The 23,108-nt window shown below is 45.8% G+C and overlaps 1 protein-coding gene across 2 annotated transcripts in view; it reads right to left on the bottom strand.

Moving 5' to 3' along the window:
* Positions 1-23,108, bottom strand: part of KCNN2 (potassium calcium-activated channel subfamily N member 2) — a 364,762-nt gene that overhangs the window by 60,504 nt on the left and 281,150 nt on the right. For both annotated transcript variants that reach the window (XM_029571493.1, XM_029571487.1), the window contains exon 5: positions 11,949-12,059. In XM_029571493.1, coding sequence (XP_029427353.1) covers positions 11,949-12,059 — 111 coding nt within the window. The remainder of the gene's footprint in view (positions 1-11,948; positions 12,060-23,108) is intronic.

The following is a 23,108-nucleotide window of genomic DNA, read 5'->3' on the forward strand; positions in this document are numbered from 1 at the left end:
GAGTGCTCTTCCTTGATCCAATTTTCTAGTCACCCAATCAAAAAAATCAATGAGATTTGTCTGATAAGGACCTTCCTCTGGTGAATCCATGCTGCCTTAGGTCCAGCATCTTACCAGATTGCAGATAGTTCAGTATCCTTTCTTTCAGCAGCATCTCCATTAAGTTTTCCACCATCGAAGTGAGGCTAACCGGCCTGTAACTTCCAGGAGTTGGATCTAGCCCATTCCCTTCTATGGTTTTGTCAACCAGCAACAGTTCTTCTCCAGGGTCTTCTTTAGTGAACACAAAACTGAAGACTTTAATATTTCCACCATTTCCGTGTCTATCTCGGCACATTGCTCCTCGTCACCTTTCAATTTCACTATACCACTTTGGGCTTTCCTTCTTTCTCTTATATATCTGAAAAATGCTTTGTTACCCCTTTTTACTTCTTGGGCAATTCTTTCTTCCACTTGACCTTTTACTTTTCTGATTTCTTTCTTTGTCTCCCTCATTTTCACCAGGTATTGTTCCCTGTGTTCCTCTTTTTGGGATCCTTTATACTTCATGAATGCTGAACTTTTTGCCTTTACTTCTCCAGCCACCTCCTTTGAGAACCAAATCGGTTTCTTTTTCCTTGAACTTTTGTTTACTTTTCTAACATATCAATTTGTTGCCTTTGTAATAGCTCCTTTTAATGTAGCCCACTATTGTTCCACTTTGCCCATTTTCTCACAGTCTTCTAGTTCTTCCTCCAGGTACATCCCCATTTTATCAAAATCCGTATATTTGAAATTCAAAGCTCGGGTCTTCGTGTGACTTCTTTGTACCTTATTTGCAATATCAAACCATACTTTCTGATGATCACTTGTACTCAGGTGGGCACCAGTCCAGACATTATAGACGTTATTCCCATTTGTAAGCACTAGGTCCAGGATTATATTATGCCTCGTGGGATCCAATACCATTTGTTTTAGCATAGCCCTTTGGAGGGCATCCACTATCTCTCTATTTCTCGTAGATTCCGCAGATTAACACTTCTCCCTTCTTTCCCATCTTTTCGATATCTTCGATGAGATCTCTGTCCAGCTCCTCTGTATGAATTGGAGGCCTATAGACCACACTAATGTAAATGGAAGCATCATCATCTTTTTTTAGGCTAGCCCATAATGCTTCTTCCCTACCCGATGTCCCTTGTATTTCAATTGCTTGGATATTGCTTCTGGCATAAAGTGCTACTCCTCCTCCAGTTAGTTAGGTTTTCAGGATATCTGCAATGATTATCCTTGGTATAAATTTGCATACAATGGAGGCAGTGCATGAAAATCAATCTCAGGCAAAAAAAAGGCAGAGGCATGCTTGATTCAGCTTATGTAGGCTGAAAGAAGGTAGAGGTGTGCTTGCATTGACCTGCATGGGCCAGCATGAGGAGGTGGCATCCGTCGAAGCATAGGAGGAAAGCTGCAGCTTTGGATAGACAGCATCAGATTAACAGGGGGTTTAGGGGAAAGGGGAGGAGGAGGGTGCTGAGATCAGGTAGGTAAGAGAGGATGGAGCACAAGCCAAGAAGTTAAGTTACCAACGAAACCTGATATAACTTGGGTATCATTTGATACTATTTCTTCTTTAGAAATTGAGTCCCTTATAAAAAAAACTTAATCCAGCTAAACATCCGATAGATCCGATTCAAGTTTGTTTTCTTAAATCAATTGCTAATACGATAGCACCATTTATCACTAATATTGTCAATACATCATTAATAGAAGGAATTGTCCCTGATATTTTAAAGAATGCCATATTTAAACCAATTCTGAAAAAACCTTCTCTCGATAACACACAATTAAAAAATTATAGACCGATCTCCAACTTATCGTTTTTAGCCAAAATAATAGAAAAAGTAACCCAAAAACAGCTTGACTATTATCTAGAGTCTAATAATATTCTATTTCCTAACCAGTATGGGTTTAGAATAAATTTTAACACTGAAACTCTTTTAATTGCTCTCATGGACACAGTTTTAAGAGGTTTTGATAATGGTAAAAGCTATTTTTTAGTGCTTTTAGATTTATCGTCTGCTTTTGATACTATGGATCACAGTATTTACTGAAATGGCTAACAGAAATTGGGATTGGTGACACAGTCTTAAACTGGTTTGCGTCATTTCTTAATAGCTGGTCCTACTGTGTAAAAATTAATAATTCCACATCTGATAAATTTGTTTTCTGAACTGGTGTACCTCAGGGGTCTATCCTTTCGGCTTCACTTTTTAATATATATATGTTTTACTCATTTGTCATTTTTTAAACGGTTTAGGTTTGAAATTCTATTTATATGCTGACGCTATTCAGTTCTTAGTTCTCATTGAAAAATCAGTTGAGGATACACTAGAAATTGTTAAAATCTATATATTGTCATTAAAACAATTACTTCAGCATTTACGCCTATTTTAAATATGGATAAAACAGAAATTGTACTTCTTGAAAGCATCATTTTAATAGTATATCTGCAATGTTTTTAAATGCCGATACAAAAATATGTCCTTCCTTTTGTACCCGTGATTTAGGGGTAATTATTGACACTGAGTTCTCTTTTAAAAAACATATAGCCGCTAAGTTGAAAGATGGCTGTTTTAAATTGTTAACTTTACGAAAGTTAAAGCCGTTTTTAGAGTATAGAGATTTTAGGACTGTCCTACAAACCCTTATTTTTGCTAGATTACTGTAATTCTTTGTTGCTTGGCTTGCCTGCTTCTAGTGTTCGCCCGCTTCAGGTTTTGCAGAATGCGGCAGCCTGAGTCCTGACAAGTAAACGAAAGTGGGATCACATTACTCCCACTTTGATCAAACTACATTGGCTCTCAATTCACTATCGAGTTCAATATAAAGTTGCCTGTTTAATTCAAAATGTTATACACAGAGAGCAAACTGAGTGGCTCAACACATCTTTGCGTCTTCATGTACCTCAGCGAGATTTGAGATCCGCTAATAAGAGTCTCTTATCAGTTCCCACCATCAAATCAGCAAGGCTCACCCAGGTGAGAGATCGTGTTCTATCCATTGCAGGAACAAAGCTATGGAACTCTTTACCGACTCACTTGAGACTGTGTGCAGAAAAAAAGCAATTCAAGTCTGATCTTAAGACTTGGTTATTTAAATGTGCTTTTACAGAAAATGAATCTTTTGCAATGAACACCAAGCACTAAATCACAAGCTGTCAATGCCAGATTATTCAGGCGGGCTGAATTATTAAGAGTCTTCCATTATTTGTTTTAGTGTGTTGTCCTCTGTTTATTAGTCTTATACAGATATGAGTTAAGTCTTTTTTAGATAATGTATGTGTTTTACATGATTTTACCTTTTCTTTAACTGCTAATAATTTTCAGAATTTATTAGAGTTAGCGGTTACTATTTTTTATGAAATTTTGTATTTCTGTATTTATGTTTGATCTTTGCAAACTGTTGTGAAGGTACGTCTGATGTAACGGTATATAAATGACAATAAACTAAACTAAACTAATAGTATCCTAGTGGTTAGAGCAGAGGGCTAAGAACCAATGAAGCCAGGGTTCAAATCCTTTTCCTCCCACTGACACTTCTTATGACCTTGGACAAGTCACCTTAACCTTCCATTGTCTCAGGTGCAACAGAGTCTGATTTACTAAGGCTTTTCTCCAATTTTGTGTCTATGGGAAACATGCTTATTAAACAGGGCCCTTAGATTATAAGACCACTAGGGAAGGGAACGTCCTATTAATTGAATCTAATTGTAACTGGCCTTGAACTTTAATTTAGAAAGATGAGTAATTACATCTAAAATTCAAATATGGAAAAAATAAAAGAGGACCCATTCGCAAACATTTGACCAGTGCCTCTTAAATAGATAAATGGACACTGATCTGGATAATGTTAGCTAAGTAACTTTAAGACAGGTATTTTTTCAGCCAGACTTGCTCAGCTAACTTCACTCAGATAGCGCTGAATACCAGTGCTGCTGGACAAGGTGGAACTGTACTCTGGGAATGCCCCCTAGTGCTGCCTCTTTTTAGCAAGATGTATTTTGCCAGACAAAATTTAGCCAGGGGGCAGGAGGAAATGTTCAGATCTTTGGTTTTGATGTTGATCTCTTTTTGTCCAAATCTATTCTAAGCCAGCTTCCTCTCATTTACAAGTCTTTTCATGTTCAGCTGCTTTTTCCAGAAAAAAGCTCCCTCCTGACATTCAAAACATTTCATCTTTGATGTTTACACTGAGTCTATTTCTTCTGCTTAGCTTTTGGCAAAGTTCACCATTTTGTTGTTTAAGGACATAACAACATAAGACTTGCCATACTGGGTCTGACTAAAGGTCCATCAAGCCCAATGTCCTGGTTTCCAACATTGGCCAATCCAAATCACAAATAGTTGGTAGGTTCCTAAAAGGCAGACTGATTCCATGCTGCTTATCCCAGAGATAAGAAGTAGATTCCTGCAACTCCACTTAATAGTAGATTATAGACTTTTCTTCCAGGAACTTGTCCAAACCTTTTTTAAATGCAGCTACACTAATAGCTTTCACCACATCCTCAGGCAATGAATTCCAAAGTTTAATTATGCATTGAGTAAAAACATATTTTCTCTTATTAGTTTTAAATGTATTGCCTAGTAACTTCATTGTCTGTCCCCAAGTCTTTGTACTCTTTGAAAACATAAACAAATGATTAATGTTTACTTGTTTCATTCCACTTATTATTTAATAGACTTCTATCATATCTCCCTCTCAGCCGCCTCTTCTCTAGGCTGAAGAGGCCTAACCTCTTTAGAATTTCCTCATAGGGGAATCATTCCATCCCCTTTATCATTTTGGTTGCCTTCTCTGTATCTTTTCTAATTCTGCTATATCTTTTTTTAGATGCGGTGACCGGAACTGTAGACTTGAGGCCACACCATGGAGTGATGTAGAGGCATGAGGCCGCACCGTGGAGTGATGTAGAGGCATTACAATATTCTTTGATTTATTCTCCATTCCTTGCCTAATAATTCCTAGCATTCAATTTGCTTTCTTGGCTGCTGCTGCACATTGAGCAGAAGATGTCATCATATTATCAATGATGATGCCTAGATCCTTTTCCTGAATGCTGACTCCCAATGCATTCTGTAGCTAAATTTCGGTTGCTTTTCCCTAAGTGCATCACTTTGCACTTGTCCACATTAAATTTAATTTTCCACTTGCATGCCCAGTTTCCCAGCTCTACAAGCTTCTCTTGCAATTTCACACAATTCTCTTGTAATTTAACAATTAGAATAATTTTGTGTCATTGGCAAATTTGATCACCTCACTTGTTGTTCCCGTTTTTGGGTCATTTATAAAAATACTAAAAAGCAGTGGTCCCAAAACAGATCCCTGGGGCACTTTGCCATTCACCTTTCACCACTGAGTAAATTTATGATTTAGCCCTATTCTCTGTTTTCTTTTAACCAGTTCCCATAATAGGACACAGCCCCCTATACTATAGCTTTTTAATTTCCTACGAAGTCTCTCATGAGGAACTTTGTCAAATGCTTTGTGGAAATCCAAATACACTATGGGACCGATTTTCAAAGCCTATGCGCGTAAATCCAGGCGGATTTATGCGCGTAGGGGGGGGTTATGCGCGCCGGATCAATTTTCAAAAGGCCCAGCGGCGCGTGTAAAGCCCCGGGATGCGTGTATGTCTAGGGAGTTGAAAAAAGGGGCAGGGCGTGGTCAGGGGCGTGGCCGGAGCCTTCAGGCACAGTGGCCATTTGCCGCTGTGCTCGGGAATGTGGGACGGCCGTCGGCCTGCGCGCGCAACCTACGCGTGCCCAGAGGCAGGCGCAACTTATAAAATAAAGGTAGGGGGATGGAAATTTAGGTAGGGCTGGGGGTGGTGGGTTAGATAGGGGAAGGGAGGGGAAGGTGGGGGGGGGCGAAGGAAAGTCCCCCCCGAGGCTGCTTCGATTTCGGAGCGGCCTCAGAGGGAACGGGGAAAGCCATCGGGGCTCCCCTAGGGCTCAGCGCACGCATGGTGCAGTAATGTGCACCCCCATGCGCGCACCGACCCCGGATTTTATAACATGTGCGCGGCTGCATGCGCATGTTATAAAATCGGGCATAGATTTGTGTGCGCCGGGTTGCGCTCACAAATCTACGCCCGCGCGTAGCTATTAAAATCCGGCCCTATATCAACTGGCTCAACTTTATCCACATGCTTATTTACCCCCTCAGAAAAAGTAGCAGTTTGGTGAGGCAAGACTTCCCTTGGCTAAATCCATGTTGGCTTTGTACCATTAAACTATGTCTATTTTTTGTTCAGCAATTGTGTTCTTTATGATAGTTTTCCACTCAGTTTTTGATTGTCTATTTTTGCCTGTGTAAAGCACCCTGGATAAAGACATCAAATAAGCAGGGCCTTCGGTCTCTTTGTTACAGAATTGACCATTCCTACTAAATTGCTATGGGAGACTGGTGGCCTCTCTGTCTTGGAAGAAAAGCAGCAATAATGCAATGTGAGCACATTGTTTTTCTTCTGCTCCCACATCCCCTCACTTACCCTTCTCTGATGCCAGGGCTTAAGCGTCCCACTTTGAACTAACATCATCACTGGTGTGGTCTAAAATCCCACTTTGAACCACTGTTTGAACCACATTCAGGCCCGAGCAGTGGAGAAAAATGATATAGTCTGAGGTACTAGACTGACGCTGTCCTCCTCCTAATTTTAGACAAGAAGGGTGAGAAAGGAGATAGTTGGATGGGAGAGGGGGGTGAGAAATGGAATAAACAAGGGAAAGTGAGGGGACAGGGAAAGAAATGTAAACCTTGGAAGGTGAGGGAAGAAGGGAAGCAATGAGGGACTGTGAGGGGATGAGGGAACAAAAGTGTACAAGAGAGAGTGAAGGGATTGTGGGGGCTAGTGAATGAGGGAGTGAGAGGAAGGGGGGAAGGAAAGTGAGCCAAGAATAGTGAGGAGATCAGTTGTGGGAGGGAGGGAGTGACAACGAATGAGGGGATGAAGGAAGGGAATTAAACCAGAGAGGATGAAGGGATTGGGTGGGGAAGGGAAGGGAATTGAACCAAAGAGAGTGAGGGGATCGGGGGAAGGGAATTGAATGAGGGAGAGTGAGGAAATTGGGGAAGGAAAGGCTAAAGAGATTAGGACTGTCCAGCTTGGAGAAGAGATGGCTAAGGGGAAATATGATAGAGTTCTATAAAATAATGAGTGGAATGGAACAAGTAGATGTTAATCAGTAGTTTACTCTTTCGAAAAGTACAAAGACTAGCAGACACAATATAAAGCTAATAGGTAATACATTTAAAACTAATAAAACTATCTTCCCTGATTCCCCCATCCTCTCTTTCCTCTGTGCCTCTAAACTCATCTAACCCTCTTCTCTCTATCCCTCTTGCCTAAGATTCATTCTTCATTTCCTTCCTCTGAGATACCCTTTTCCTCTTCTAAAATTTCCTCTTTTCCCTTCCCCACTTTCTTCCCCAGCCCTTCTAATAAATAACCAAACACAAAAATGGACACAGAAATGTCAGAAAATGAATTTTTATAAAGTAAAATAAAGACAATATTTAAATTTCAAATGCATTAAAAATTATGCAAATTTGCCACATAATTGCTGCAGAATTTTGAAAATTCTGCCCTAGAGGGCCTCATTTTCTAAAGTATCGCAGGCATGCGATACTTTAGAAAATCATGCTAATGGGGGGCAGGGGGTCGACACAGGGGGGCAGTCCTGTGCTAGCCGGCAGCAATCGCACCGCCGCGGTGCGATCGCTGCCGGTTTCACACCCAATAGCGCCACCATAGAAGGTGAAGCTATTGGGTGCGAAATAGGACGTGAAAAGGCACCTACTTTTTCACTGTCCGCGGCGTCTTCGTGGAGTCGGCCCCGGTGATGCCCCGACTCCTCCTCTTCCGGGGCCGACTCTGCCCCGACTCCGCCCCCATCTTGGTATCGCACGCGATAAGGGACTTTTCGCGTGCGAAACGTCCCTTATCGCATGTGATCCGCCTGGTAAATGACCCCCATAGTTTGCCACAGAATCTTGAAAAATCTGCCCTAGGAAGCTGGGGCTCTCTACATAAAAAGCAGTAGTAAATGGGGTATTCTTTTGAGCACTGTATGAAAACATGTAAATGCAATATAGCTTAATCATGAAGTCAAGAAAAAAAATAACTGAAAAAAGAGGACATTTAAAAGGATGAAAGGAGAAGGGCAAGAAAATATGTGAATAAATTGCAAAAGCATGCAATGAGTGCAAGTGTAATCAGATAAGCTCAGATGAGCAACATAAATATTGCTATGGATGGGAGAAACCCCCAATAGAAAAAAAGCACACAGCAGGAAGGCATTTCTGTAGGGAGGCATGGGATAGACTTAAATGTTAGAACTAATGAGATTTATATACTCCAGGAATAGGGAAAGAAAGGCATGGACATATTAAAAGTCAATATGCTGTCAAACCAGATAAAGCTATAATTAGTCAATTATAATATTGGAAATGAGTGATGAGGCTGCATGACTGCTATACATGATATTTCAAAATGAAAGCAGGAAACTCAGAACTGAAGAAGAGTATATGTTGCCCCATAATCAAAAAGGGACTTAAACCAGACCTGGGCAATTATAGCCCAACAATTGAAAAATACTAGATGGCACACTAAAGAAAAGACATTTGTTCCCATGGGAAAAAAAATGAATGATTAGCATGAAGCAGCACGGGCAGAAGAACAGCATGTTCTGCCAGATCAATCGTATTGGCTTTTTGTTTCTTTATCCATTATTTATTTGTTTGTTTGTTTTTACAATTTCTATTCTGCTGATTCTCAAATCTAAGCAGCTTACAAGTAACATACACACAAAAATATTTAACAACAGCAATACTACATTGTGAAACAGCAACTGATTACAAAACATGTAGCGAAAAGCAATAAAACAGAGTCATGAGAAGAAATACATATTTTCTTTCTTTTTCTTTTTTTTTTTGGGAGTACAAGGGGTGTGTGTGTGTGTGTGCAAAAGTTTACATTTTGGAACTTTTCAGAAATCCCAGACGATATGAGAGCATATCTCCCTTGATTCTGTTTGTTGATTTCTGTTCTTTTTTTCTCATTTCTTTGTATGTAGTTATTTATTTTCTGTCACTCATGATTTCTGTGTTAAGACTCCTGCACTGAAGCCTTTTTGCAGTTGCAGATCGACTTGGGTTACAAGTTATGTTAGAAGTTATGTGCAACAATACTCAGACTAAAAGAATGCTGGGAGACAGGCGGGTGGTGATAAACTTGGGAGCACTAATTTAGTCATAGGTGTTTTATGGGTCTCTGTTAGTCATTGAAAAATAATGTTAAAAAGCATTAATTCTAACACTGTCATTTGTAGGATCCCATTTGTTAATGTTTTTCACTTGGAGTATAGGCCATTCATTACTTGCTTGTTATGACTCCCTTCAGCAATTTCCTTACCCACTCATCAATGGTATCTCTAAACTCCAGCGTCTGAAGTTTAAAAATCTGTTTTTTTCCCGACAAACTATTTCAATAGCTTTTGTGAAATCCAGATAAACTTTATCAGGCTTTTTCTTTTTTTGCCATATCAAGTTTGCTGCTAACATTCCTCAAACAAATTCCAGAAATCAGCTAAAAATGTATTTTTTTCTCTCTAGCTTTTCCTGACATACCTTAGGTTCACTGGTTAATAAATATTTACTGATGTATAATCGGAAAGATTACTTTAAAACCTCAACAGCAATGTTTTGGTAGCTGCCTGCCTGTTTTAAGGTTAAGTTTTAAAATGTTTTGCAAAAATGTTTTACAAAAAGCAAACAAACAGAAGCTGGATACGACTGATCATACCTCGGAACCAGAGTTGGACTTAACTCAATTTTTGGAAACCTCCACAGATATTACAATTTCTAGACGTGGGACTCTTTTTTTTTTGTCATGCGTTTTTTCTCATGATAGAGATTTGATATTAAGTCTTTTTTTCATCATAGACAATCTCTTTTCTTTGGTCAACCAGTGTGGATTTTTCCAGATATTACTCGTTCCACTCAGGAACGTAGGATCAAGTTTCTTCTAATGCATCCCGAAGTTTTGGCTATGAGTGCTAAATGTAATCTTAGATTTCCTTGTCAATGTATCATAATTCATCAAAGTGTTAAACATGTATATTTTGATCCTGTACATTCATGCTCATATTTGGATGCTAGTCTCACAGTTGATCCTGTTTGAATTTATAATTTTGACTAATGGCATTTGTATGTAAGTGGTAAGTGCCTCCCAATTTCAGCAATTTTTATTTCTTTTCAAAGGATTCTTTCATCTAGGAATTCCCCAATATTTCTTTAATATTACAAATGAGATATATTGTATTGCTAAAAAAAATGTTTTTCCTAAGAAACTATTGCTTATTATTTTCTCTCTTGTATGTTACTATAAGCTGGTATGCTTGTTAATATTTTTTGTGAAATTTCAATAAACATAAAGTTAAAAAAAAAAGAAAGTACAAAAGGAGATTTGAAAATGAAATATCTGCATGCACTTTTGCTCCCCAACCCCCCAACCTGTTCCTGCCCATTTTCTTATGTGGGTAAAAGTATGCTACTTTTATCTGTATCGTAAGGGGGTGCACTTATCAAACCACATTTTTATATGGGTAAACATATCTACTCACATACAAAGGGATAGATTTTCAAAGCAGCGCACAGCCGTCCATGTGCGCGTGGTTCCCAGCATGCGCATATGGACGCGCCAACTTTATAACATGCGTGTGCTGTCCCAGACGGCCTCCATCCTGCCCTCCACCCCTTTCCGCCCAGACCACACACCCCAGCCCGCCCCTTTTTCAGGGCCCGGCACTTGTGCGCGTATCTGGACTCACGTGTGGCTGGGCCACGCACGCAAGTCCCAATTTTTATGTGTGCGGCCCTTTGAAAATTTGCCTGAAAGTTTTTATTATTGCCCCCTCTCTTAGTATGCTATCCCATCTCCAATGCCAGCATTCACAAATTCAAGTGCCAGGGTTCCTGACAGCATTCAAAGTCAAGCAACAGAACCCAAAGCCAGATGCATGCTGACATGAAATGATTAGCAATTGGGGCATTATAGAAAAAAAATTAAGTAAAAATATTTTGCATTACTCTTCAGAACTGTCTAAAAATGCTCTTCACTCAGCCCACACTCCAGAGGTTGATAGAACTCTAGACACAGATATACTTATTTTTTTCTAGGTTGCTTTATTTTACATAAATTTGCTCATTGTTAAAATATGGGCATCTGTTTTATAAAATTCTGCAGTTCTCTTCAGGTGCCCTCCAAATATAACTTGCTATCAGAAAAGCATAGTGAATCAGACCTTAGTAGAGAGTATTCAAATATTTTGGAATGTATGTTATTAATTTGTTTATGCAGGGAGTACTTTTATAACTGCCTACACTAGTGTACAGTCTGTGACTACGTTTTACTTACAGATTAACACTAATTTTCAAAGGGGAAATGCGTGCGTACATTCCCTTTGAAAAATATCTCACACATTTACACCTGATAACCTGTGTGGGTATACTTTTCTGAGAAAAATTGGGTGCAGACTTTTGAAAACACAAAAAGCATGTGCAGAATGCTAAACCCTACCCAACCACATGCACAAAAGCACTTCTTTCTGCTACGGGCAAAAGGCCCCAGACATGAACTTTTACATGCACACAGGGCAGGCAACTTTCAAAAAACCCCTTTCAGTGGGTACAGCACTGTTCTACCTGTGGAAATGGCTTTGAAATTGACCCTCATACTGTTTAAAATCATACACTAGAAATACTGGCAGAGAGAGACACTTCAATTTTTGTTCTATTCCTATTCAAATGTTTTTAAAAAGAAATGTGAAAAAAAAGGTGAATTTCATAGGTTTCCCAGCTTTCTGAGACACCACTACAGGTCATAGCAGAGTAGGAGATATATTATAACATACTCTTTTTGTTAGCTGGGTATCCATCATGAAATTATGCACGTGTTTTTCCGCTTTGGTAAGTTCTAATTTCCTCGCAACCACAGCTACCACCAGTGCAGTGCAGCCGGCGCCCTGCAAAGAGAGAGAGAGAGAAAAATCAGCAAGCGAGCCTGAGTACAAAATGTCTCTTTCCTTACCTCAGAGTACCACAAACTCTATACATAAAGAAAGCCCTATCAAATTTGCAGCAAGGGTGGTAGTTTGCACATTCTAATTTGGAGTTACTTAAGGGGCCTGGGGATGCTTTCTATTTTATACCAATTTTTAAAGAGGAATTATGCACGCACTTTCATGTTCAACATCGGCATATGCACAGTTTTCCTCTCCTTTCTCTGTGGTTACTTTTTCAATTGCAAATAACGTAGGTGGATTTGAATATGTAAACCGTTTCGCCTGCCACGGAAGTTTCAGATTTCACTCAGATTCTCTCTGGAAATCTGTCTGTGTTTTCCTTCCGGTGGATCTGGGCAAAATTCTAAGGAAATGCAAGAATCCACAATGGATTGGAAAGATCTGCTTCAGGTTTTCAGAAACTTCAAAAGCAGATCTAATGACCTCACAAACCCAATTCAGATTTTTCAGACTTTTCTTCGAAGAAAGTTTGTAGAAACTTGGGGAATTTATTCCCGGGAGGTGGAATTGCTTGCTGATCCTGCTCTAAAGAGGTTAGCACATTTCTATGTCAGAAGGATGCTGCACAGTCATGGTTTTAAATCTGCATCTGTTATTTTCTAATGCAGTTTGCAATGACTTTGGTGCAAAGTGAAATCTGGCAAAAAATGGAAAAATTATTTTGGTACGATAAAGCTGCAGCAGCTTCCTGTATTCTACTATCCTTCCTTTATATTTCCTGAACCAGTAAGTGGAAACATTTACTGCACACACGTCAGATGAGATCTGTGCAGAACAGTGAGAGATTTGTGGACAGCGAGGGAGATATGGGAAATGCTTTTCCATAATATTTATAAAACATTCTAGATACAGGCGGCACTGTAACATAACATTGGCAGCTTGCACTCCCGTGTCCCCCCCCCCCCTTCCCTTTATCCGACAACCATCAAATAACCACACATATACCATTATTGGTGAAAACAGGCCGCAGCTTTTTTATTAATAATTAATATAAACCAAACATTTCGGTACCCGAGTATTAGTGCGTCTCTCAAATATATCTGAACCGGGCTTCGTACCGGCGTCCGCCATTTTAGCCAGTCCGCCACACGATCTTCCCGGCCCCCCGCCATGTTCAAGCCAAGGGGCCACCCCCCGGGCAGCCCACGCCCACCTCTACGCACTTCCTTTCCTCTCGGACCCCGGTTTGTCCACCGTGTCCTCCAGGCCCCTCCTGGCCCCTGACTCGGGTACCCCCGCCATCCCGCTTGCTGCGACAAATTTGTAAACTGTAACATTTCTTGCTAACATTGTGTCCTGACTATCTGGCACTATTGTGCCACTTCCTATGCCTTGTCTCCCCCCCTCGTTGTGGCTCCTGTTGGGTGGGTGGGTGGAAACGCGAGCGCTGGCCAGCCGAAAAGGCCTGGCCCAGCGCTCGCTCGGTATTTGAGGCCCGAGGTCTCGCGAGACCTCGGGCCGATATTTGCGCGTTGCTGTGCGCCGGCGCGATGACGTCACCGCGCGTCTGCGCGGCGACGTCATCGCGCCCCGATGCCCGCCCCGGCCCTCGCGACGCGTCCGACCTGCTGGGCCCTCCTCTCACCGCCGCCTGGACGCCGGGCCCCGGGATGCGCACGGTAAGCCGATCCCGGGGCAGGAAACAGGGGGGAAAGGTGTGGGGTTGACCGGCCGGCAAGCGCCATGTTAAGGGGTCCCTCCCCGCAGGCGCTTGTCGGTCCGTCATAACATTGGCAGCTTGCACTCCCGTGTCCCCCCCCCCCTTCCCTTTATCCGACAACCATCAAATAACCACACATATACCATTATTGGTGAAAACAGGCCGCAGCTTTTTTATTAATAATTAATATAAACCAAACATTTCGGTACCCGAGTATTAGTGCGTCTCTCAAATATATCTGAACCGGGCTTCGTACCGGCGTCCGCCATTTTAGCCAGTCCGCCACACGATCTTCCCGGCCCCCCGCCATGTTCAAGCCAAGGGGCCACCCCCCGGGCAGCCCACGCCCACCTCTACGCACTTCCTTTCCTCTCGGACCCCGGTTTGTCCACCGTGTCCTCCAGGCCCCTCCTGGCCCCTGACTCGGGTACCCCCGCCACCAGGCCGGGACAGTGTTACACTTGTCCCGGACCCCCCAACACCCCTACTGCGGCCCCAACTATGTCAGCGCACACTCCAGTGCCTCCTGTATTGCATTATTAAATATGTCGTACCCCACGTCTGATAAGTGAATCAGGTCCTGCCTATACAGGCCCAGACATGGCTCGTCAGCCCACTCATGCCGTATGGTAACTATGGCCGTTGCTTTAGCCCATACCTCGACCTGCCGGTTCACTTTCCTCCGCCCTCTGGCCCATAATCTGTCACCCTGCCATTTCAGCCTGGGTATGATTTCGGACCATATTATGATTGTGTCCCGTGTCAGCTCCTGTATCTCCCCCAAATCCCTTTTTATGCTGTCTATGAGCTGCTTAGCTGTCTTTCCCCCCAGGTCGTTGCCCCCTAGGTGTATGACTATGGCATCTGGCTTCCGGCGGGTACGCAGGTTGTTCTGTATCTCCGGGATCAGTTGTTCCCATCTCATTCCGCGGATTCCCATCCATGTCAATAGGATTCCCCTTGGTGCCAGCCCCAGGTGCGCTCCATATGTTCTCTCCCGGGCCCTCTTGGCCGCCCAATGCACGAAGGAGTGTCCCATAACCCACACTATCTTCCTTTGTAGGCCCCGACCTGCGGGTAAAGGAATGTCATGATTAGTGACCCAATTGCACAGCCCCCGGCCTAACGTATCTCTTGGCCGCCGCCGATTGCCACCTCCCAATCTTTTGTATGACCTCCATAGGTAAACCCGCTTGGGCTGCGCTTGTCGCTGCCCCGATCCGAAACGAGTGAGTACCGTAGTCACCCGGGTTTAGCCCGATGGATGCCAATCCCTTACGTAGCACTGCCGCAAATTGAAATTTAGTTAGTGGTACCCCGTCGCCGTGAATCAATAAATGGGTACCCCCTTTTGGTCTAATCTGCAGAAAATTCAACACGTTCCTCACTGGGCATGTCACCTGTGACGCCACCTGGGCCAACCTTATCTCAGCCCCTTTTGCCCTCTGATCGGTTTTAGATTTGTGTACCCTTATCCTGATTGCCTGCCCCTCCACTACTACATTGTGCAGTAATATTCCGTCGTTTCCCCTGTCCTGTTTGGACGCCGCCACCAATTCGCTGACTCTCAAGGCCGCAAAGAATGCCGTGCAAAAAGCGGCCCTGAACAATACCACCTCGAACCCGTCAGCACAGACTTGCGCTGTTGCGTACCATAAGCGCACCAATATCTCGTGGGTTATTGGCCGCCGCCTATCCCCTTTCCATGCTACCGTCCTGGCCCAGCCCGCCAGCATCTTCCTGACCATGAAGTTATCTAGGGGGTCTCCCCAGCCTTGCGCCTTTGCGAAGAAAGCGAAGCCCGCTAACTGGTTTACCGTCGCTCCCCTAGATAGACCTTCCTCCTTCGCCCAGGCCACGAATCGCTCTATATGCCTGCCCTCTATCCTACCCCCTTGCCATCCCTGCCCCCTCAAAAAGGCTTGTATTCTGGTAAACCCTTTGCAGTAGGCCTTCCATGTCGCTGGAGCAACAGATGCCTTCAGCAGTCCCCATTCTGTTACATTCCAATCAGCCATAACCGGCTCGGTATGGGGGCTCCTTCGACGTCTGCCTCTGGCACCTGTTGATGAAAGAGATCCCACTTAGCTCGGGACAGCGCATCGGCCACCTGGTTATGAACACCTGGCACGTGCCTGGCTCGTATTGTTGTGTTAAGTCGCAGACCTTGCAATACCACCTCCCTGAGCAGTTCCGCCACTTTGGAGCATCGTGCCGCTTGCCTGTTGATAACTGTCACGACTGCCGAATTGTCTGACCAGAATACTATTTTTTTGTTGCGCAATTTGTGCGCCCAGACCGTGATTGCCACTAATATCGGGAAAAGCTCCAGAAATGTGATGTTCCTTACTAACCCGCTCTGTATCCATTCGGGCGGCCATGGTGCTGCGCACCATGCGCCCTGGCAGTAAGCCCCAAAACCCCACCCCCCCGATGCGTCTGTGTGTATTTCGAGATCGTGATTCGACACTGCCTCGTCCTGCCATATTGAAATCCCGTTAAAGTCATCCAGGAATTCCAGCCACATTACCATATCCTTCTTTATTGGCCGTGTAATCCTGATGTGATGGCGCGGGTTTTTTACTCCCCTGGTCACGTCGGCCAAACGCCTCAGGAATGCCCTCCCCATCGGAATCACCCGGCAGGCGAAATTTAAACTACCTATTATGGACTGAATGGCCCCCAACGTTAGTTTACTGCATGCCAATGCCCCCCGGAGCATGGTCCGTAACTTGTGCAACTTATCTAGCGGCAGTCGCGATGTCATGGCCTGCGTGTCCAGCTCGATCCCCAAGAACGATAATGTGGTCACTGGTCCCTCCGTTTTCTCCCCGGCTAACGGAACCCCGAATTCTTGGGCCATGTCTTGGAATGCAGACAAAGTTTTAGCACAAGTGTCTGCGTGAGCCGGCCCCACAAATAAAAAATCGTCGAGGTAATGTGCCACATTCGCATTCCCCGCCCTCTGCTGTAACACCCAATGCAAGAACGTACTGAACATTTCAAAGTATGCACAAGAAACTGAGCACCCCATCGGCATGCATTTGTCAAAATAATATGACCCCTGAAAGTGAAAACCTAGAATGGGGAAGTTGTCAGGGTGCACCGGGAGCAATCTGAATGCCGACTTAATATCTGCTTTCGCCATCAACGCGCCTTCCCCGCAGCGCCTCACTAGTGCTACAGCCTGATCGAATGAGGCATATTGCACTGTACACGCCTCCTCTGGCAAACCATCATTCACAGAACGCCCCGGCGGGTATGATAGATTCTGTATAAGCCTGAACTCGCCCCGTTCCTTTTTTGGTACCACTGCCAGGGGGGACAACATCATGTTATCGAATGGCGGGTCCGCAAAAGGACCCGCCATTCTACCCAACTCAATCTCCCTCTCTACCTTTTTTTGTACTATGTCTGCTTGTCTAACTGCTGAAGCTGCATTAGTGTAGCCCGTACCCGTGATTTGCCCCTGGAAGGGAATCCTAAAACCATATGCAAAGCCATCCCGCAATTGTTTGGCCTCCCTCTGCTTTGGGTATTTATCCAGCCATTCCCCCATGGCGGATAGCCGCACTGGGGACGGTGCCTTACCCTCTGCTTTACTGCTTCCCTTTACCATTACTCCCGGCTGAAAACCCCTGCCCCTTCTTTGGGCATCTCGCCGCCGAGTGCGGTGCCGCACATACTGCGCATACGTGCTTGAACCGACAATCCTGGAAGGTGCATCCTGCTTTGTTAAAGCGCCAGCACACCTTACTGTTACTGCTGTCCCCCCAATGGGAACTACCCGCGCCGGCCTGTCCACCGGATGGCCTTGACGGTTTGCGTGCCGCCCCCGACTCCATAACCTTGCTAGTCATCTGACGTAGCCACAATCCTACATCCTGCGCTGCCCATGACAAGTTCTTATTATCCTCCATCCTATCCCTGAACTTCTCATCGTACTTCAGCCAACACCACCCTTGATACTCCTTGTATGCTTCCAAAATTGAGTCCGCATAACTCAGCATGGGGGCGTATTGCGAAGGGTCCTCCCTCCCGATTACACTAACCATCCTCAGGAATGCCCGTGTCCAGTTAGTGATATTTCTGGCTACCTTCACCTCATCCCCTTTCTGCTCCTCCTTCTTCTTTCCTTTCCTTTTCTCTGCTGCCCCCTTTCTGCCCTCCAATATTGTGAATATATCTATGTATTCACGCTTGCGGATTTTGCTCCGTAATGCCCTTGGCACGCTCTCCCACAGCTCATCCATGTTCGGCATAGCTGTTGCGATCGCCCTGGAGGCCCCAGAGTCACGAGCGGGGGATTCCGCCGAGTCCCCTGACGCCTCGCTCCCCTCTGACTCCTCCCCTGAGGATCGCCCCGATGAGCCACTTTCGTGTCTCTTCCTTTTGGCCCTCTTGCCTTTTGTGTCTCCGGCCGATGCCGCCCTGCCATCCTTGGTTACGGTCACCTCGTCACCCGCCTCTCGTGCTGCCACTGCGTCGCTTAGTGCCGCCCCGGTCTGTTCGTTGGCGATAGCGGCCTCGCCCCGAGTAGTCTCTTGCGCTGTGGTGACATCTGTGTTACTCCCCGCCGCTGTGTCCTTCGCCGTCTCGCCTCTCGCTCCGCCGGCAGATGTCTGCGCGCCCGCGCTGGTTGCTTGTGCCGGTGCAGAGTACCATGGCGGTGGGACCTGCCACCATGGCGGGTACATCTGTGCTTGCCATGCGTTGTAGCTGTAAGGGCCGCCCTCCTGCGTCCGCTGCGCCGATGCTGCCGCCTCCGCTCCAACCGGCCCCATCGGGGGCCATGAGTGCCAGCCCCACGGGGGAGCGCTGTATCGGCTGGCCTCTGACTGCGTCTCGCTCACGCCTGCAGCCACTCCAGGCGCCGTGCTGCCTTCTGCTGTCGGTGCCGGTCCCTTTGCAGCTTTTCCGCTCTGCCTCTTGTTTCCTTTATCCGCTTGAGTCTGTTCCCATTCTCGGGCCTTGGTGGTGGCTGTCCGAAGGCGTTTTCCGCGACGCCCTCCCGCCTCGCCCGCAGGATCGGGTCTTGTCCTGGTTCCCGTCCGTGGTTCGGCCACCTTCCGCTGTTGACTCCGACCCCTTGCCTGTCTGGGGGAAGGGCCTGCGTTTCTTCCTCTTCCTGCCATCTCCGCTTCGCTGCAATTCGGAACTCTCGCTTACGAAAACCTCACTCGCAACCGCCTCGCGTGCAACAATCTCACTTGCAACAGTCTCGCTTGCCAAGGTCTCACTTAGCACAAAGTCCTGCTTGCCAAGGTCTCGCTCGTCTTAACGTTCGCTTGGAAAGGCGCCCCACGCTTTAATTCCTCTCTTTGAGCGTCTTTCGGCTTTCAAGTCTCTCTACGCTTGACAGTCTCCTCTCGGGCTTTAAAGTCGCTTTCCGCTTTAAAAGACGCGCCCCCCCCCCAGTTTTACAGTCTAATCTCTCCCCGGATCCGGGCCGCCGCAAAAGGTAACCAAGTACCAGTACTCACAGTTCCGCCGCAGTGAGGTCCCCAGCCGCTGGACCCGCTGCGGTTGTCTCTGCAGGGGGGGTGGGGGGTGTCCCAACTGCCCGGAGGTCCTCGGGTGCACTGATGCAGCTTTAATCCAGGCCTTGTAGTGCAGGCTCTTGAGCAGCGTCCGTTCGATCGCCCTCTCCTTGGCTGTCCTCTGCCCCTCGCTGGGCTGCCGCGTGGCCGCTGGGCTGCCGCGTGGCCGCTGGGTGCTAGGGCAGCAACGGGCGCTCGCCGCTCTCCCCTTTTTTTTTTTTTTTTTTTTTTTTTTAAATTTATTAACCCCGCGCCGGCCTGCCTCCTTGAGCGTCGGCCAGCTCCACGGGTCGTCGATGCTGCCCGTTTTTTGCGCCGCCGCCCTCCTGTAGGCCTCTCCGCCGCCGCCGCTTTCGTACCGCGTTCTTGCCGCCGCTGCGCCGTCGATCAAACGCGAGCGCTGGCCAGCCGAAAAGGCCTGGCCCAGCGCTCGCTCGGTATTTGAGGCCCGAGGTCTCGCGAGACCTCGGGCCGATATTTGCGCGTTGCTGTGCGCCGGCGCGATGACGTCACCGCGCGTCTGCGCGGCGACGTCATCGCGCCCCGATGCCCGCCCCGGCCCTCGCGACGCGTCCGACCTGCTGGGCCCTCCTCTCACCGCCGCCTGGACGCCGGGCCCCGGGATGCGCACGGTAAGCCGATCCCGGGGCAGGAAACAGGGGGGAAAGGTGTGGGGTTGACCGGCCGGCAAGCGCCATGTTAAGGGGTCCCTCCCCGCAGGCGCTTGTCGGTCCGTCATTTCTTTGCTCAAAGAGCTCCAGGGGCCAAGAGACATGATATTTAATTTAGAAAGCAATATTTTCTCTTTTCGGCCAAACGTTTCTCCTTTTAAGACAATGAGATGACAATGACTACAGTGAATGATAGCCAACAGTAGGGTGACACTGAACACATTAGAGGTCTGATTTTCAAGGTGTTTTATGCACATAAATTGTGGAAGTGGTTTGTACAGTTAAGTAAATGTGAAAACCGATTCTGCTTTCATCCACACTCATAAGAGGCATTCTGGGGGCAGAGTCGGGTTTAGGAAAAATTTTACATGCATACTTTTGATTTTCAAAATTTGTGCATAAATAGACATGCAGAAAGTTATACTTACTCTAAGCAGGATGTAAGTTTCTACAGTTACTATCCTTAACAGAAACATGGAAGCAACGGTATTGGAGATGTTATTGTTTAAGGTATTTGGTGAGGCACTTGATGCAAATTTTATGATCTTGCACTTGAATATTTTGGAGTAGATTTTTAAAAAAAGCGTGATCGCGTACTTTTGTTGGCGCACCAGGCGCAAACAAAAGTACGCTGGATTTTATAAGATACGCGCGTAACCGTGCGTATCTTATAAAATCCTGGATCGGTGCGCGCAAGGCTGCCGATTTTGGGCAGCCGGCACGCGCCGAGCCGCGCAGCCTGCCTCCGTTCCCTCCGAGGCCGCTCTGAAATCGGAGCGGCCTCGGAGGGAACTTTCTTTCGCCCTCCCCTCACCTTCCCCTCCCTTCCCCTACCTAACCCACCCCCCCGGCCCTATCTAAAACCCCCCCTACCTTTATCCATGGATTTACACCTCCCGGAGGGAGATGTAAATCCACGCGCGTCAGCGGCCTGCTGGCACGCCGAGACCCGACCCGGGGGCGGTTCCGGAGGGCACGGCCACGCCCCCGGAATGCCCCGGCCCGAAACCATGCCCCCGGGCCCGCCCCCGAAACGCCACGTCCCGCCCCCAAAAACGCCGCGCCGTTCAGCCCCGCCCCGACACGCCCCCTAAAAAAACCCCAGGGACTTACGCGCGTCCCGGGGCTCTGCGCGCGCCGGCGGCCTATGCAAAATAGGCGCGCCGTTGCGCGAGGGCCCTGCTCGCGTAAATCCAGGCGGATTTACGTGAGCAGGGCTTTTAAAATCCGCCCGTTTATGTTTTAAATATGTTTGTTTTATGTTTGTTTATTTTATGCTAAATGTAATGTTTTTATTGTATTATTTCATTGTGGATGTTCAATTGTAATCTGCACTGAATGTATTTTTTGGAAGCAGCGGAATATAAGTATTTTTAAATAAATAAATAAATAAATAAAGAGTCCTGCACGGAGCGGAAGTTACTACCCTAAGAAATTTGCTGGGCAGACTGGATGGACCAATTGGTCTTTTTCTGTGGTCATTTCTATGCTACTATGTTACGTATGTCTGAGTGCATGCTAGGACAATCTGTGAATTTTCAAAGGAAGCTGTTTGAAAATTACCCTCCTTAATTACAAATTATGTAGTTTGTAGTACAAGGAAGCATGATAGAGGGTACCATGTATTTGATATCCCCATTTAAAGGGCTACAAACAAATGACATACTGGATTTTTTCCCCCCAAAGTGGGGGGAAAATATCTGTGCGTCTTATGGAGCAAATATAAAAAAAACAAAAAACCCCATCCCAACCCTTTAAAGTTAATTAACTACAACCCCCCACCCTCCTGACCCCCCAAGACTTGCCAAAAGTCCATGGTGGTCCAGCGGGGGTGCGGGAGTGATCTCCTGCACTCGGGTCGGCTGCCAGTATTCAAAATGGCGCTGATAGCCTTTGCCCTTACTATGTCACAGGGGCTACTGGTGCCATTGGTCAACCCCTGTCATATGGTAGGAGCAATGGACGGCCCACAAGATGGCTCCGGCTATCCATTACTCCTGCACCCCCGCTGGACCACCAGGGACTTTTGGCAAGTCTTGGGAGGGTCAGGAGGGTGGGGGGTTGTAGTTAATTAACTTTAAAGGGTTGGGATGGGTTTTTTTGTTTTGTTTTGTTTTGTTTTTCCCAACAAAGAGAACGATAAACATTTTCTGATCCAGGGAGTGGACAGAAATGGCCCTCCCCAGACCTGAAAATGAAAGAAAACTAGTTGTATTGTCAATCAAAAATTGGAAGCTTTCATTGTAAGCAATTGTGTTGCTGCTCAATATTCTTGTGACTCATTACGATGAGGTATTTTGGAGTTTTTAACCTTTTCAGATTGAAGTGTGACCTGGATTGTTGGCTATTGTAGCAGGAACAATTCTGGATCTACAAATTGAACACTTTGGATGCATGTGAATTAAACACAGAAATTGACTGGTCTTTGTTTTAATAATATTTCATTTTACATATTACGTCTTGATACAATTCACTGAATGACTTGGGGCTTTTAGTGCATATATTGAAAATCTGAATGGTCAATGTGAGTCAAATGATTTAAAGGTCCAACAGATGTCATTTTGAAGTGCCCTATATATGAACATTTGAAACAGCTTTAACAGCGTCAGCCCTTTTTGGTAGGTCTCCTGAAGCATATCTCTTTCAAAGCATTGATGTCGAGACCAAGATCTTTCTGAATGATTGAAGGAGTACAAATTGAAATAGTACGCCTTCAAAGTTAAGTAGCTGTGTTACTGACTGACGCATGGCATTATCTTTGCAGTTTGTGCAATATACTACATTTTGGGGTAGATCTAAAAAAAATACGCGCGCGCGTACTTTTGTTCGCGCAACCGGCGCGCCCCCAGGACACGCCCCCAGTCTTCGGACACGCCCACTCCCACCCCTTTACACGCGCTGGCGGCCTATGCAAAATAGGTGCGCCGGCGCGGGAGTGCCCTGCACGCGTAAATCCAGAAGGATTTACGCGCACAGGGCTTTTAAAATCCGCCTCTTTATGTGCAAGATAAGGGTAAAAAAAGAAGAATATTGTTAAAATATCACAACTGGCAAGTGATGACCAGGGATAGTAGCTTTTTGATCATGTGAAACAAATTTGGCCAAGCACTTCGTTTGA

This window comes from Rhinatrema bivittatum, chromosome 1 (assembly GCF_901001135.1).
Source record: "Rhinatrema bivittatum chromosome 1, aRhiBiv1.1, whole genome shotgun sequence".
Classification (NCBI taxonomy): Eukaryota; Metazoa; Chordata; class Amphibia; order Gymnophiona; family Rhinatrematidae; genus Rhinatrema; species Rhinatrema bivittatum.